Source organism: Bufo gargarizans, chromosome 1, assembly GCF_014858855.1.
Source record: "Bufo gargarizans isolate SCDJY-AF-19 chromosome 1, ASM1485885v1, whole genome shotgun sequence".
Lineage (NCBI taxonomy): Eukaryota > Metazoa > Chordata > Amphibia > Anura > Bufonidae > Bufo > Bufo gargarizans.
In genome coordinates this window covers 573,554,896-573,571,341 of record NC_058080.1, presented here as the reverse complement: position 1 = coordinate 573,571,341, position 16,446 = coordinate 573,554,896, and the positions used below count along the sequence as shown (strand labels likewise).

The 16,446-nt window shown below is 43.1% G+C and overlaps 1 protein-coding gene across 1 annotated transcript in view; it reads left to right on the top strand.

Moving 5' to 3' along the window:
- HIP1R (huntingtin interacting protein 1 related) overlaps positions 1 to 16,446 on the top strand; it is a 163,564-nt gene that overhangs the window by 56,154 nt on the left and 90,964 nt on the right. The window contains exons 2-6 of the mRNA XM_044275716.1: positions 13,338 to 13,401; positions 14,118 to 14,260; positions 14,432 to 14,488; positions 14,707 to 14,787; positions 14,919 to 14,995. Coding sequence (XP_044131651.1) covers positions 13,338 to 13,401; positions 14,118 to 14,260; positions 14,432 to 14,488; positions 14,707 to 14,787; positions 14,919 to 14,995 — 422 coding nt within the window. The remainder of the gene's footprint in view (positions 1 to 13,337; positions 13,402 to 14,117; positions 14,261 to 14,431; positions 14,489 to 14,706; positions 14,788 to 14,918; positions 14,996 to 16,446) is intronic.

Genomic DNA, 16,446 nt, shown 5'->3' with positions numbered 1-16,446 from the left:
TCAGAGGTGTCAGCTCGAGTGTGCCTGTAGATCAATAAAATCTTCAGATTCTCCAGTATACTCCCCCCTTGGAAGAGGAAGGAGTGCAGCAGGATGGAGGATGTGGCACCTCTGAATAGGGACATTATCTGGCAGAAGCAAACTACACTGAAGCCGGAGGTGGCGCTGTGCAGTGAGGTGTTTAGGTCGAGGCTGCTGGAGGATGGCAGAAATGTCATGGGGAGCCAGAATAGTGAGGGGATGACCTAGCACAACGTCAGATGTGACGTTTAGAAGAGAGCTGGCAGCATGGATAGCTCTGACACAGGAAGGGGCTTCTCTGGCTACTGGGTCCAGTCTCTTTGTATGGTAGGACTTTGGGGTCCTTCAGGGTCACAGTGACTGGTGGGACATTGAGGTATCCAATATCCTGGGGTCCTCTGGCCCAGAGAGTATTGGGGATGAGGTGCAAAATGGTTTGCAGCGAATCCCCTTGCTCATATGAATCAGTGCAGAATTTTATTGTCAGACATCCGGCAGCCATGGGTGTCACATAATTTGAGTGAAAACCACAAAGACCAAGAAGCGAGACAGTTTCTTATCAGAAAGAGGAGCTTAAACTAACACAGCAGAAACTAACATTTCTGTGAAAAGAAAAAAGGTGGGTGTCAACTGATCCCCCGCAGCTGTCCTGCAATGTGGAATGATCTGCTATTTTAGCTTTTGTCCATTTCTGTAGTTGTTCTATAAAGAATTCTCCAGACTCATGATCCCGGGGGTCAAAGTTAGCACCTTTAAGTTCAGGGATGTGGATTTGATCCATTATCAGTGTGGAGTATTTACCTGTCTTGTTTTCCACTATACTTTGCAGGTCCGACCATGTGCACCCATAGGTTTGATGCACTTGGGACAGCTTCCTGAAAAAGGGCATGGGATGGGTCTCAGGGTCAGGCAGTAAATTCACTATGGTGAATAACTGTTGTGGGGTGAAAGACACATATTTTGGTGGTCCCTGTGGCCGGTTAAGTGCTAGGGCTTCTTTCAGTGTCTCAAGGTTTCCCTGCTCAATTTTCTGTAAGTTCTTCTGTAACTCTGTAATCTGACCCTGCAGTATTTGATCTTGTGAACGTCGTGATGGGAGCACGGTCATGGGTACAGTCCACTGTGGTGCCAGGGGTAAAGTTGGCGGATCCCCGTAGTCTGTCGGGGTACCCCGCGAAGGAGTCTGCATATTACCCGGTGCATTTTGTATGCCCATTGTGGATTCTGCAGCACCGTCTGCATCCCCCTGTTCTGCTTCATCAGGTTGCCCCCCTACCATTATAGGAGTAAGGGTGGCAGGTGAGTGGGGTAGCATGAATGTACCGTCCGGGTTAACCATGGGGTACAAGGTAGTAGGAAGGGGCAAGGGTGACATAGGAGTGACGGGGGGGTCCGGACCGAATGATATTAAAGGTCCGTTCATGGGCGTTGCCTGGGGACAAGATGGCGCTGTAGCTAACACGGGAAGTGATGGGACGTGCCGGGGAGTAGTTACCAAGGTGTGGTTTTGTGGGTGGGGAACCCCACAGGGAAGGCACGTATCACGGGAGGAGGGATTCTGTTGACCACATGTTTTGCAGGTCCACCCACCTGCTTTCTTCCCGGCGCCATTATAGGGTGGTGGCAATTCATGTATCAATGCAACACCAGGCTTACAGAAATATCTCTGTCTTTTCTCATCAAAATTTAGTTCCCCCCCGGTCTGTTCAAATTCTTTACTACAGTCCAACCACACACGGACCATGTCTGTCAATTTATCATCTTCTAACTTCCCTCTCTTCTTGTTTAACAACACTTGCCAGGTGGCACTACATAGGATGCCTCCTTTACAGACACCTTTAACTCTTCTCCAACTTACTTAATCCTTTTATGAAACGTTTGCCTCTCCTGTCCGCCACGTACTGTTCAGGTGAACAGTAACCCTTCGGGACACTTTCCTCATTTCCCATTATCTCTCGTACCTACTGAAGCCGCCTAAAGACCTCTGCATAGAGTAATCACTGGATGTGAAGACCTTTGAGTCCCGGTCAGCACACTCTGGGCTACCGCGAACCGCTCTCCACCCATCTGTGATCGTCCCCTTTATGGAGATTTGAGTCAGACACCGGGCTGAACTCCGATACAGGAACACAGGAGAACTCCGTGTCTCAGTCAATGATACTTGTCAACAGGGTCTTCACAACTTATAGGCACAACACAGTACATCAAGACTTTAAGAAAACATATGGGGTTCTTACTTTCATGCCCTCGAGGACGTCCCAGACTGCTTCCGCACCCCTCCCTCAGACGAACACCAAGAGGCTACACCAGGGGACACTTTATAGGCAAGATGACTCAATTTTCCTACCTCATATCACGGGTTGCGATCCCGGTGTCCGTTAGTGCGCCTCTCCTCATCTGGTCTCTGGGGGTACGGGAACAGAGGGTCCAATCCTCGAGCCCCACGTTGGGCGCCAAAATTGTTCTGGTTCTGACAAAGCTGCCAGTTCAGTTGATGTACTGCTCCAAATTAAGATACGTGCACGGAGAGATCAGACAGACAACTCACTACATGGAGTTAAAAAGGATCTCTGGTTTATTTCTGAAAACAACATGGGTTTCATGAGAGGAAGGAGTGAGAGGGGGGTGAAAGATAAAGTATATATTTTCTATTGGCTATGAACTCTCTACTTTTCTGTAACCTTGACGGCCAGAGGAAATTCCTTCTCCCTCCCCCCCCCCCTTGTTCCTGGGTGAAACCGTTACTTCTTTCTTTGTAACTGCTTGCTTGAGCTGAACGGAAACCACAAAGAAACACATGATAAAAACACAAAGTAAGATTCTAGTTTATAGGTGTTGGCAGAATGCCTGGCCGCCATCTTAGCTCAACAAGCAAGTATCCATTTTGTATCAATAGTCCATAACAGATTTATCAAAACTGTTGTAAAGGAAAACGGTCTTATCGGATTCCGCCTGAAAAAATGAAAGGTGGAATCTGTCTGGTTGCTGTGGGGAACTAAGACAGTTTTCTTTTATACCTTTTTGATGCATGTCCCCCAACGTGCTATGAATTTGCACCAGGTTTCGCCCTATTCTCTTGGAGCACATGTGGAGGGAGACTTGGATGTTTAGTTTAGTTTGGATGGTCATCCATAACATGGCTTAGGAGAGTTTTACAGGGTTTTTTCATTTTATCTAAACGGTTACGTTCCCTGAATTTAAATGAGTAGATGTTACAAAAGCTGTCTGTATAAAATGAGGCCAGGCCTGCAGTGTCTGGGCACATCCATCGTGTGCTGGGTAAATAGTGAGTATTAAAAGCAATACAGTTATGAGGTTCTGAAATGCGAAAATTAAATTTCTAGAAGGGGCGTTCCCTTTCATCACTTTGAGTGTTGTGTGTCCAAACTCTGCTCTGATTTGGCCCCCGCTGATCATAATGTGATGGCATATCCTAATAATATGGGTATGTCCACACATAACAGATTTACTGCAGACCTTAATGCATCAATTCTGAAGTTTGTGTGGATTTGATGCAGAACATGGTGCAGGTTTTTTTAAATCTTTTTTTATTGTATTTTGCATAGGTTTTGCAAAGTATAAGACACAGAAATTACAGCGTCAAGGAAGATTACAAAAGTAAACAATAAAACATCTCCCGACAGTAGTATTTACAATCAAGTCACTTAGGTGTGATACATCACAGTATCTCGGTCAATGCAGGCACAAGAAATATAGCTAAGACAATAGGCAACTATACATTACATTAGTGGCATTAGATCACTTATGTTTATACTCCATGTGTCTCTCTGTATTCTTTCCATGGGCTCCAAAGCTTATCAAATCTACCGTGCTTCCTAGCTGCCCAGCTAACTAGTTCCTCCATTCTATAAATCTGTCTGATTTTGTCAAACCATTGGTCCAGTGTTGGAGGGTCTGTTTTTAGACAGTTAAGGGGAATAAGTAGCTGGGCTATTTGCACCAATAGAATAGGCAGGTTAGATACAGATGGTGACCACGTGTCATTGGGCAGCCACAATAACGCGGTCTCCGGCATTCATTTTAATTGTGTATTACAGATCATACTGATCTTAGTTTCTATCTCCCACAAAACCCTTGTATGATTGAGCAACTCCAGAATATATGAAGGACAGATCCCGTTTCACTCTGACATCTCGAACATCTATCGGTTTGGGTTATACCAGATTGGAAAACCTTAATGGAATGCTCTTGTATACGTACACATTTTGAAAACCCATGGGACCTATGGCGAATTGTGACGATCTCTGCTTCCGTGAAGGACCTTTGTAGTTCTTTTTCCCTGTTCCCTATGTACGCAGGGCGTTGTGTTTGAGATATCGATAATGGGGAATGGCATAGAAAAGAGATCCATTTTTAGGGTGCTTACTTAAGGGGTTTAGAGCCTTTTCCAACCAAGTAGGCTCCTTTCGTTCTCTGCTCAGTGGGAATATCACCTGAAGGGAACATGTGAGTTCATGCATCTCTAAGAAGTTCCCTGTAGGTAAGTGTAGAGCAATAATTGTGGATATTATCTCCAATGTGTCTTTTAGTTTAACCCGAAAGCTAGGGGTATTAACTCGAGAAGGAAGGACATAATATGGAAGCAGATTGCTGGGAAGGTAGGTTGGAAGCTTAGTCAGCAAAGGGAATTTGTCATGTAAAGAACGGAAGGTATCATAGACTCCTCTTGTCAGTCCTGGCATAGAGGTATTTGGTTTGGTTAGGCCCCACAGACTAGCCATCTGTTGTTCACTCAGTCCAGCCTGTTCTATGTCCGTCCCTAGTATCTCATATCCTTGTACACATAGTGAGATCCACCTTTTTAATTGGATAGCCTTATAATATGTTCGCATATCTGGTAGGCCAAAACCCCGAATAGATCGAGGAAGAATAAGGGTATCATAAGAAAGCCTAGGTTTCTTTTTTTGCCATAGAAAAGCGGATCTCACCATGCAGAACAATGATTGGTTAAGAGAGCTAGGTACCATCTGCAGCATATATAGCAGTTTAGGCATAACATATGTGCATAATAGAGTTTTCCTTCCCATCCAGCATAGGTATGGGACAGAGATTGATGTCAGCATCTTTTTAATTTCTCCAGTTTCCACCATACAGAGCTGATGTTTCTCTGGTCAGGTAAATGCCCAAATATTTTAATTGTGATTCCTGCCACTTGAAGGGCATTGTTTTTGCTCAATGTGTCAACTATTCCCTGGGCTTCTGATTTTGTAAAGTTGATTTTGAAGTTGGAAAGTTTTCCGAACTCTTCAAACAACCTAATTATTTGTGGAAAAGCTGTTTTAGGGTTGGTGATCAAGTTTAACAGGTCATCTTCGAATGCTGCATTCTGATGAATAACTCCTCCTACTTGTAAGCCTTTAATTTGTGTTTTTTCTCTAATAGCTTGAGGTAAAGTTTCCATCACTAAGATGAACAATGTCGGGGAGAGGGGGCAGCCCTGTCTAGTACCATTGGAAATTTTAAAGGGAATCTGTCACCTATTTTGACCATATAAAACCGTTTACATAGCAATGTGCAATAAAGTACCTTCTTACCTACATGTGTCTTCTTTCTTTTATTCAACTTTTCATTCTTATAAAAAAGCGATTTGTCTGATATGCAAATGAGGTTCCAAGGTGCCCAGAGGGGCGTTATTACTCTGCTCTAGTGCCCAGTAACGCCCCCCTGCAGTGCCCAGCCGGCCTTTCTTCCAAGCCCAGCACGCCTCCTAAGAAATAAATGTCCTCCCACATACTTGCCGAACGGCGCCACCCCTCCCCACTACGTCATTTAATTTGTTCATTACACCATCGTGCTTCCTCCTCTCTTGGCCTACAGCACCGCCTCCTCCCGATTCCGCAATTTATTTTATTCATTGCATCTTGTCCTCCGAAATCCTGCGCAGGCGCAGTATCGGTGAGTGCCTGTGCCTGCAGGATTCTCCTGTTCCAGAGGGCAACAGCCTCAATAGTGTCACTGGGCTCGGCGCATGCCATGACGTAATCGGGAGGGGGCGGCGCCGTAGGCCAAGAGAGGAGGAAGCACGATGGTGCAATGAATAAACTAAATGACGTAATAGGGAAGGGGCGGCGCCGTAGGCCAAGAGAGGAGGAAGCACGATGGTGCAATGAATAAATTAAATGACGTAGTGGGGAGGGGGCGGCACCGTTCGGCAAGTATGTGGGAGGACATTTATTTCTTAGGAGGCGTGCTGGGCTTGGAAGAAAGGCCGGCTGGGCACTGCAGGGGGGGTGTTACTAGGCACTAGAGCAGAGTAATAACGCCCCTCTGGGCACCTTGGAACATCATTTGCATATCAGAAATCGCTTTTTTATAAGAATGAAAAGTTGAATAAAAGAAAGAAAACATGTAGGTAAGAAGGTACTTTATTGCACATTGCTATGTAAACAGTTTTATATGGTCAAAACAGGTGACAGATTCCCTTTAAAGGAAGTAGACCGGACTCCATTAACTCTGATTCTGCCACTCGGGTGACTATATAAAGCCATAATAGCTCTTACAATCATGGATGTGTTTCCAAACCGCAGAAGGACATATATATATATATATATATATATATATATATATATATATATATATATATATATATATATATATATATATATATATATATATATCCCAATTGACTCAATCAAAGGCTTTCTCTGCGTTGGTGCTAAGTAACACTAATGGAATATTATTAAAGGATGCGTATTTTATGGCGTTTATAAGCCTTACTGAATTGTGGTTTCCTTCCCTGTTTTTAACAAATCCCATTTGTTCTTAATGTTGTAGAGATCTTTTCTTCTGTGTCAGACCGAAGTTGTCCTCTGTAGAAAGTCGGGGTAAATTGAGGTTGGACAGGAAGTTGTCTATAATTACCGACCTAGATGAGTCCTCGGGGGATGATATATCACCAGCTAAGTTATATAGCTGTTGGTAGTAGGCAACAAATGCCTGAGCAATATCTTTAGTTTCTGTACCCTTATTTCCTACTCCTGTTTGGATAGAGTGTATATATCCTGCATCTTTGTTTTTTTTATTACCTCCATCTCCATATGTGCAGTATTTGTATTTGACATATTGATAGTTCTTGGCGTATTGGACATTTAGATTAGTTGTTGACGCAGGGACTTCAGATCCGTATGTGCTTGAGCTAGTTTAGACCTTTTCTGTAAGGTTTCTGTAGTTGAGATTTGGACCAGTAGTGAATTTCTTAGTTACTGGTGTTCTTTTTTTTAATCCTGGATCCTAAGCTTATAAATTCCCCCCTTATGAAGCCCTTATGAGCTTCCCAGGTTCCTAGGTTATTGGAATGGTTGTGTCTTCTGGGGGATTCTCCCTGAAATAGTTTTTTGTATTTTTTTAGATCGATTAGTTATTTCCGTTTCTTTATCTAGTAGTGTTTTGTTCAGTCTCCATACCTATTCCCTTTCTGGAAGATTCTTAAAAGATATTGTTGCAGAAACAGGCGCATGATCAGATACTGTTATGGGTCTAATCCCCACCCTTGTAACTACACTGATAAGACTGTTGGGGACCATTATATAGTCCAGTCTCTGAAATGAGGAGTGGGCTGATGACTGGAAAGAATAGTCTTTGGAAGTTGGATTCTGGATTATCCAGGTGCAATTCTCTAAATGTCTTGCGTATATAACTCAAAGATTTTTGTGCTGAGGTGCCAGTAGAGGAATCGAGTAATGGATTTAGGGTAATATTAAGATCACCTCCTACCACTATAGCACCTTCTGCAAATTGTTTGAGTTTGTCCAAAGTATTAGTGATCCATTTAGATTGGCCTTTATTTGGGGCATAGAGGCTAGGGTGAGCTCATAGTTACCTAAAACACCTTTCACAAACACAAATCTCCCATCAACATCATATAGGCTCATCGTGGCAGTGAAAGGTGCAGATCAGTTTATTCCTATGCTCACTCCCCTGGAAGCTGACGTGTAGGTACTATGAAACCATTGGTTATAATATCTTTGGGGGAACGTAGGGATGTGTCCACTCCGGAGGTGCGTTTCTTGTAGGAAACAAAAATCTGCTCTTTCCGTGAGCATAGCAACAACTTGTGATCTTTTAACTTTGAATAATGTAAAAGTGATCTCAGCTACCATATATCTAATTTTGACTAAGGGGAATGTGCCTGCTATTTGCAAATGCCTTGTGACAACCCTGTAACATGGGGGAGTGTACAGTCGTGGCCAAAAGTTTTGAGAATGACACAAATATTAGTTTTCACAAAGTTTGCTGCTAAACCGCTTTTAGATCTTTGTTTCAGTTGTTTCTGTGATGTAGTGAAATATAATTACACGCACTTCATACGTTTCAAGGCTTTTATCGACAATTACATGACATTTATGCAAAGAGTCAGTATTTGCAGTGTTGGCCCTTTTTCAGGACCTCTGCAATTCGACTGGTCATGCTCTCAATCAACTTCTGGGACAATTCCTGACTGATAGCAACCCATTCTTTCATAATCACTTCTTGGAGTTTGTTAGAATTAGTGGGTTTTTGTTTGTCCCCCCCGCCTCTTGAGGATTGACCAAGTTTTCAATGGGATTAAGATCTGGGGAGTTTCCAGGCCATGGACCCCAAATGTCAATGTTTTGGTCCCCGAGCCACTTGGTTATCACTTTTGCCTTATGGCACGGTGCTCCATCGTGCTGGAAAATGCATTGTTCTTCACCAAACTGTTGGATTGTTGGAAGAAGTTGCTGTTGGAGGGTGTTTTGGTACCATTCTTTATTCATGGCTGTGTTTTTGGGCATAATTGTAAGTGAGCCCACTCCCTTGGATGAGAAGCAACCCCACACATGAATGGTCTCAAGATGCTTTACTGTTGGCATGACACAGGACTGATGGTAGCGCTCACCTTTTCTTCTCCGGACAAGCCTTTTTCCTGATGCCCCAAACAATCGGAAAGAGGCTTCATCGGAGAATATGACTTTGCCCCAGTCCTCAGCAGTCCATTCACCATATTTTCTGCAGATGATCAATCTGTCCCTGATGGGTTTTTTTGGAGAGAAGTGGCTTCTTTGCTGCCTTTCTTGACACCAGGCCATCTTCCAAAAGTCTTCGCCTCACTGTGCGGCAGATGCGCTCACACCTGCTTGCTGCCATTCCTGAGCAAGCTCTGCACTGGTGGCACTCCGATCCCGCAGCTGAATCCTCTTTAGCAGACGATCCTGGCGCTTGCTGGACTTTTTTGGACGCCCTGAAGCATTCTTAACAAGAATTGAACCTCTTTCCTTGAAGTTCTTGATCCTATAAATTGTTGATTGAGGTGCAATCTTAGTAGCCACAATATCCTTGCCTGTGAAGCCATTTTTATGCAACGCAATGATGGCTGCACGCGTTTCTTTGCAGGTCACCATGGTTAACAATGGAAGAACAATGATTTCAAGCATCACCCTCCTTTTAACAGGTCAAGTCTGCCATTTTAACCCAATCAGCCTGACCTAATGATCTCCACCCTTGTGCTCGTCAACATTCTCACCTGAGTTAACAAGACGATTACTGAAATGATCTCAGCAGGTCCTTTAATGACAGCAATGAAATGCAGTGGAAAGGTTTTTTCGGTTTAAGTTAATTTTCATGGCAAAGAAGGACTATGCAATTCATCTGATCACTCTTCATAACATTCTGGAGTATATGCAAATTGCTATTATAAAAACTTAAGCAGCAACTTTTCCAATTTCCAATATTTATGTAATTCTCAAAACTTTTGGCCACGACTGTACATTAGAACAGTTATCAAAAGCATAACCTGAAGGTACAAGTTGAACAGATAAAGTAAAACATTAAAGAATGTATAAATTCCATGCACCTAATCCGATCAGGTGTTTGACTGTGTCACGCTGCTACAATGGAGAAGACACGCGGGGTAATCTTGAAGAGGAAGCAGAGCGCGCATGAGCACCGCGATACCTTCAAACAGCTGATCGACAGGGTGCCGAGACTCCTTTTTCTCTAGCGATGCATTGAGGAAGAAAATCACATTGCTAATGAGCTAGTTACTAGGTTTCCTTAGGGAACGGGTTGGATTTTTGGCGTACAAAGATGTGCCTGCCAGCATGAGATTTTTGCTGTGATATTCAGCCTGGGCTGAAATGTGACCGACTGGTATTAGTCATTGTGCTTCGTTAGCTGTTCTTAAAGGTCTACATCTAAAAAGCCTCTTTCTGCTGAGGCTACTTTCACACTAGCGTGTCTATTTTCCGGTTTTGACATCCAGTTATAGGATCTAAATACAGGAGAGAAAAAAAAATCCTTGTCAATGGGAACAAAACGTAACTGAACGGAATGCTCCAAAATGCATTTCGTTCCGTTTCGTTGCTTTCTCATACCGCTGCGGTTTTCTTTCCGTCCTGGGATGTGAAGCAAGACAGATCAGTCATGACCCACAATGCAAGTCGATGGGGACGGATGCATTTTCTCTGACGCAATAGAAAACTGATCTGTCCCCCATTGACTTTCAGTAGAGTTCTTGACTGATCCATCTTGGCAATGTTAAACATAATACAACCGTATACATTCATAACGGAGGCAGATGTACTATCAGTAATGGAAGCATTTTGCGGAGCCCTGCCGGATCCAGTAAAAACGCTAGTGTGAAAATAGCCTAAGGCAGAGTTCACATTTAAGTTATTTAGATAGTTATTTTCATCAGTTATTGTGAGCAAGACCAGATGAGGGTCAGAAACGCATAACTGGAGGAAAGAATCACATTATACCTTATCTCTGAGTAGGTCTGGCTTTAGCCCACAATAACTGTGTGAACGCCTAACCTGTGGAGAAGATACATTGCAGCTAGTAGAAACATCTGATCTGCGGGGGTTCTGCAGGAAGGATAGGTCATCAATAAGCAAGAGCAGCTCTGATGCATTCACTGAGATAGGGTAGTAATAGTCTGCAGATACACTGAAAGTGAAAACTGGAGAAGAAAAACTGTTTAACATTTTTAATAAAGATCAATTGAAAAAAAAAATTTTTTAGCCCCAAATCAGTAGAATGCAATAATAAAAAATTGGCCCAAAGGTGTCCATAGTCTTTATGGCCAAAACACTCATGATCTATAAATGGTTTAGGCTACTTTCACATTTGCGACAGCAGGGTCCGGCAGACTCTTCCGGCAGGTGAACAGCCTGCCGGATCCGTGCTAACGCTACCCCACCGTGCCGCCGGAATTCCGCTCTGGGCCCCATTCACTATAATGGGAGTGGGCCGGAGGTCCGGCCACAGCACGGCAAACATTGAGAGGCGGCCAGAAAAAAACTACAGAACGCTGCGGTTTATGTGAGTGATGTATATTCATCTTCCTAAGGGCTCATTCAAACAACCGTATATCCGCCATGCCCATGCTGCGGAGTGAAAATAGTTGTCTGCAATTCACGGGCACAGGCTGTGTGAATCACGTATTGTGGTGCGGATCCATTGACTTGAATGGTTCTGCGATATGCAAAATACGGCAAAAGATAGGACATGTTCTATCTTTTGCTGTGTGGAAGCACGGACCCGAAAGCCCACGGAAGTGCTTCTAATCCGTGCCATCACTCCACAATGTTAAGTCAGGATGTGGTCCATGTGGCATCTGCATTGGTCCATTGTCTGCATTTGCGGACATGTTCGAACGTTTGTGGAATGGACATACGGATGCGAAAAGCACATGTAAGACATCCGTGTGCTTTCTGCATCCATATGTCCAGTCCGCAAAAGATAGGACATGTCCTATTCTTGGCTGAAAATGTGGACCACGGACCCATTAAAGTGGATGTGTGTGCAAAAAATTCAGATGCCACCTGGACAGTATATAATACATACAGCTCTGTGAATGTACCCTAATGTGTTCTTCAACCAAAATACTGTTGTAAAAATTTCTGTCGCTAATTAATCATTTTATTGTGTCATAAATTGCACATTATGTAGTTCAAGCAAAACCAGTTTCTCTTGATCATAGCATTAGGTGTGGCTGCTGCCTGTACTAGTCACATTCCTCCCCTATTTGTAAACTGCTAACAAAACCAGACTGATCTTCAATTATCGGAAATCTTTCAGATTTTAATCTTTTTTTTTTTCCGACTCGACTCCTGATGTTCCATCCGAAGTAGATTGGCTCATCCCTAGTAGACACTTTTCTCTGACTCTGTAGTAACTATTGGTTGGCTTACTTTGCAACAGATTTTTATGGCAAAATGTTTGCGTCACAATTTTGGTGCAAACTGGCACCGTTTTGGGTTTCGTGGGCAACAGGGCGTAATATAAGCCAGTTTGCGCCACCTTCTAGACAGGTTTTTGGCACACACACATTAGTAAATCTGGGCCGCAATGCAGACGTTTTCTGCACATACATTGACTTGCAGTGTGGATTTTGAAATGTGCAGCTTGTCAATTCTTTGTGCAGATTTTCATTGTGGATTTCATCCTTTGCAATACCTAAAAGTCTGACAAATCTGCAACAAAATCCACAAAAAATCTGCTGCAGAAGCCGCATCCAATATATTTACTTGTATAAGTAGCCGTACAGATAAAAGGGATAGTTCTTGATGAGAACGCCCTTCTCTTTGGGTACAGTCCGACAGTGTGGCTGGCACCAGTACCAGCCAATGTTGGCACCCCCAACGTTGGCCTGTACCCTTAAAGCTCTCTTCCAGATGATCCAGTTCCACTCATCTTGGTGGGGCTTATGCAGCAAGCCTTAGTAGCTTGCACAGCAGTGCACAGGGGCTGTACAGGTACTCTGTGGACATACTACAATACAATACCTCTGTACATATGGGCTCCATGCTACAATTTCTCTTTTTTAATCCACCCCTCCCCCAGATTCATATAGAAATTTTAAAAAAAAAATCTGTATGCATCCTTGAAACAGAGGCCACGTACACCTGACAGCTATAATACAACCCCATACAAAAGAGGGGTAGTATTTGCAATGGTAATAGCACACTGTCGGTGTTTGCATAGCGCCCTGTTTCCTGTAATACTATTCTTTTATATAGGGTTTATGATGCAGGAAAACATATTTTATTATGCAATATGTAGTAATCAGATTAGCTTTGTAATTGTAGACATATATAAAATAGCCCCACTGTATGCCGCATATACAGATCTGACCCATTTGCAGTCTGGCATTCTTAAGTTTCAGCTTTGTTTCATAGGTTTTTCCATTTACTCACACACATGGATATGACGATAACCTGGGGGCTTCTGCTTACCCGGAGAAACCCTGTAATAAAGAATGCTGCTGTAGGATTTCTTATGGATGAAGTGTATTCTTCAATATGTGCTGACTATCTTGTTTGACCCCTTTACAGGCTATCAGCATCAGCAAGGCTATCAATGCACAGGAAGCTCCCTTGAAAGAGAAGCACGCCCGTCGTATCCTTTTCAAACAATGCTTTATCCATACACAATACTGCAAGTCAGACGTGCGAGGATCTGTTGTTTCCTACCTGAATCAGCACATAGAACGAACCCTACAACACTTACGTGCGCCGAGTAACATGGACCCCAGGGATTAGCGGATTGAGCTCTCGGATCACTCTGTCAGAAGATGACAATCTGATGTCGCTGAGCATAAATAAACAATGCCCGTCGCGTGATGTCCATGTGTGATCAGCTACATGGAAAAAATACGAGAGGAATTGAGGAATGCCTATAGGGTTTCTCCTAGAATAATAGTGTAAAAGTCATGCAGATGTAGGTTTCATTGCTAAAAACAGAGACCCAGAATAAAATGTGACTGTTAAATATATTTTAAGAATATTTAAATTAACCCTAGTCGAGTAAATCATCCTTTTTTTCACTATAGCTTGTGTACTACTATTCTGCATCTGTCTAAAGGTGGAAGCCAGAAAATGTTTGTCTTGACCGTATGTAGTGTAGTGAGAATACCACCTACTCTCAGGACGTCAATATTGTATTCAACGCTGTAAGCAAAGTTATGCACAAAAAATCCGCAACGTGTAAACTGACCCTTATTTTTCTGAATTTGAAGGAATATCATTTTTTTTGCCTGGCATGCATTTCTGTGTCGGTAACTCTATTCTTTTTTTAGGTTTTAATTGCTTGCTGTTTCCTTAACAAGATTTTAGGAATAATATTGGGCACCCATCATGAAAAAGGAGCCTTTACTTTCTGGTCTTACGCCATTGGCCTACCTCTAGCTAGCAGCTCAATCCTAAGTTGGAAGTTCTGCCATGTCCTACATAAAGTCCTTCGAGATGGTCATCAAAATGTAAGCAAACATATTACATGTTGCAGTGTCCATGCTACTGCATGATTAACAGTTCTAAGTGGGTTTCCGTACTGCTAGGTTCAAAGTAATATTGTATGTAAGCCTATCTATATTTAGTATTGTATAATTTGCAAGTAACCATTTTATTTTATTTTTTTCTTTTTAATCCAGGTTCTTTCTGATTGTCAACGATACCGCAGCAATATCCGGGAGATTGGAGACCTGTGGGTGAGTGGGGAAAAGTTGATTTTCCTATGGGTCATTTTCTGTTAGAAGAGGAAATCCCCCTGCAGTGCAGTCACAATAGTGCTGGCAAGTCCTCAAACATCTTGCTTAATCAGAGCGTTTCAGCTTTCATAGGAACATGATATGTGAATCTACAGTATTTAATGCATTTCTGTTTCTAGAGGTGTTTTATGACCTTTTCTATAATTTTCCTTTACCAGGGACATATGCACGATCGATACGGACAGCTTGTCATCATTTATACAAAACTGTTACTCAATAAGATAAGCTTCCACACAAAGGTATGAACATGTTGTTGTGGTAGGGACTTTATTTTTTTTTATTTTTTGCATTAGGCAAAGTCTATTGAAACCATATATATTTTTTTTTTTTTAAAACCACACTACTTAAATTGTCTTTTTTGTCCTTACAGCATCCACAGTTTCCTCCAAGCTTGGAAGTGACAGATGATGATCTAGAAAAGGCGGCTGGGACAGATGTCAACAACATGTATGCTGCTTATGTTTTTAATGGGGAAAATAATACAAATTTAGTTGTGGAAACTATTAATGCATACTATTGGGTTAACTGATATTTATTAAGGTTATGCCAGGGGCAGTGTAAAATGAAAAGCAAAAAAAACACCTTACCTTTTAGGCCAGACACACATGAGCGAGTTGAACGTGAAGAACTCATAGCGTGTCAGTGAGTGGTCCCGTACGGATTTATAATGCTGTGTAACCCTTACAGTTCTGGACTGTATTGTTACTCTGACAGCATTATGTAAGTGTAAGGCCTCATGCACACGACAGTATTTTTTCACGGTCCGCAAAAACGGGGTCCGTGATCCGTGACCGTTTTTTCGTCCGTGGGTCTTCCTTGATTTTTGGAGGATCCACGGACATGAAAAAGTCGTTTTGGTGTCCGCCTGGCCGTGCGGAGCCAAACGGATCCGTCCTGAATTACAGTGCAAGTCAATGGGGACGGATCCGTTTGACGTTGACACAATATGGTGCAATTGCAAACGGATCCGTCCCCATTGACTTTCAATGTAAAGTCAGGAGTCCCTTTACTTTCACACTTGCGTTCAGAGCGGATCCATCTGAGACGGATCCGCTCATATAATGCAGACGGTGGCTCCGTTCAGAACGGATCCGTCTGCATTATATTGTTAAAACATTTTTTTAAGTGTGACAGTAGCCTCAGACGGATCCGTCCAGACTTTACATTGAAAGTCAATGGGGGACGGATCCGTTTGAAAATTGAGCCACAGTGTGTCATCTTCAAACGGATCCGTCCCCATTGACTTACATTGTAAGTCTGGACGGATCCGCTTGCCTCCGCACGGCCAGGCGGACATCCGAATGCTGCAAGCAGCGTTCAGGTGTCCGCCTGCTGAGCGGAGCGGAGGCTGAACGCTGCCAGACTGATGCATTCTGAGCGGATCCGCGTCCACTCAGAATGCATTAGGGCTGGACGGAAGCGTTCGGGGCCGCTTGTGAGCCCCTTCAAACGGAGCTCACAAGCGGACACCCGAACATTTTAACTTGAAGCGTCCCCATCACCATGGGAACGCCTCTATGTTAGAATATACTGTCGGATATGAGCTACATCGTGAAACTCAGATCCGACAGTATATTCTAACACAGAGGCGTTCCCATGGTGATGGGGACGCTTCAGGTTAGAATATACTAAAAAACTGGTGGCCAGTGGAAAACGGCACAACGGCCACGGATGCACACAACGGTCGTGTGCATGAGGCCTTATTCAGTAGTTTCAGGATTCTAAAGGTTCCACAGCATTATAAATCAGTATAATGCTGTGAGATCCCGTCAGAGGCCAGAACGGGACCACTCACTGACACACTGCAAGTTGTTAGCCACTTTTGAAATATAACCAATATTGAGCCACAGTGGATATTAAAAGTCAAAAGGTGTTTTTAAAGATATGATGTAGTAATA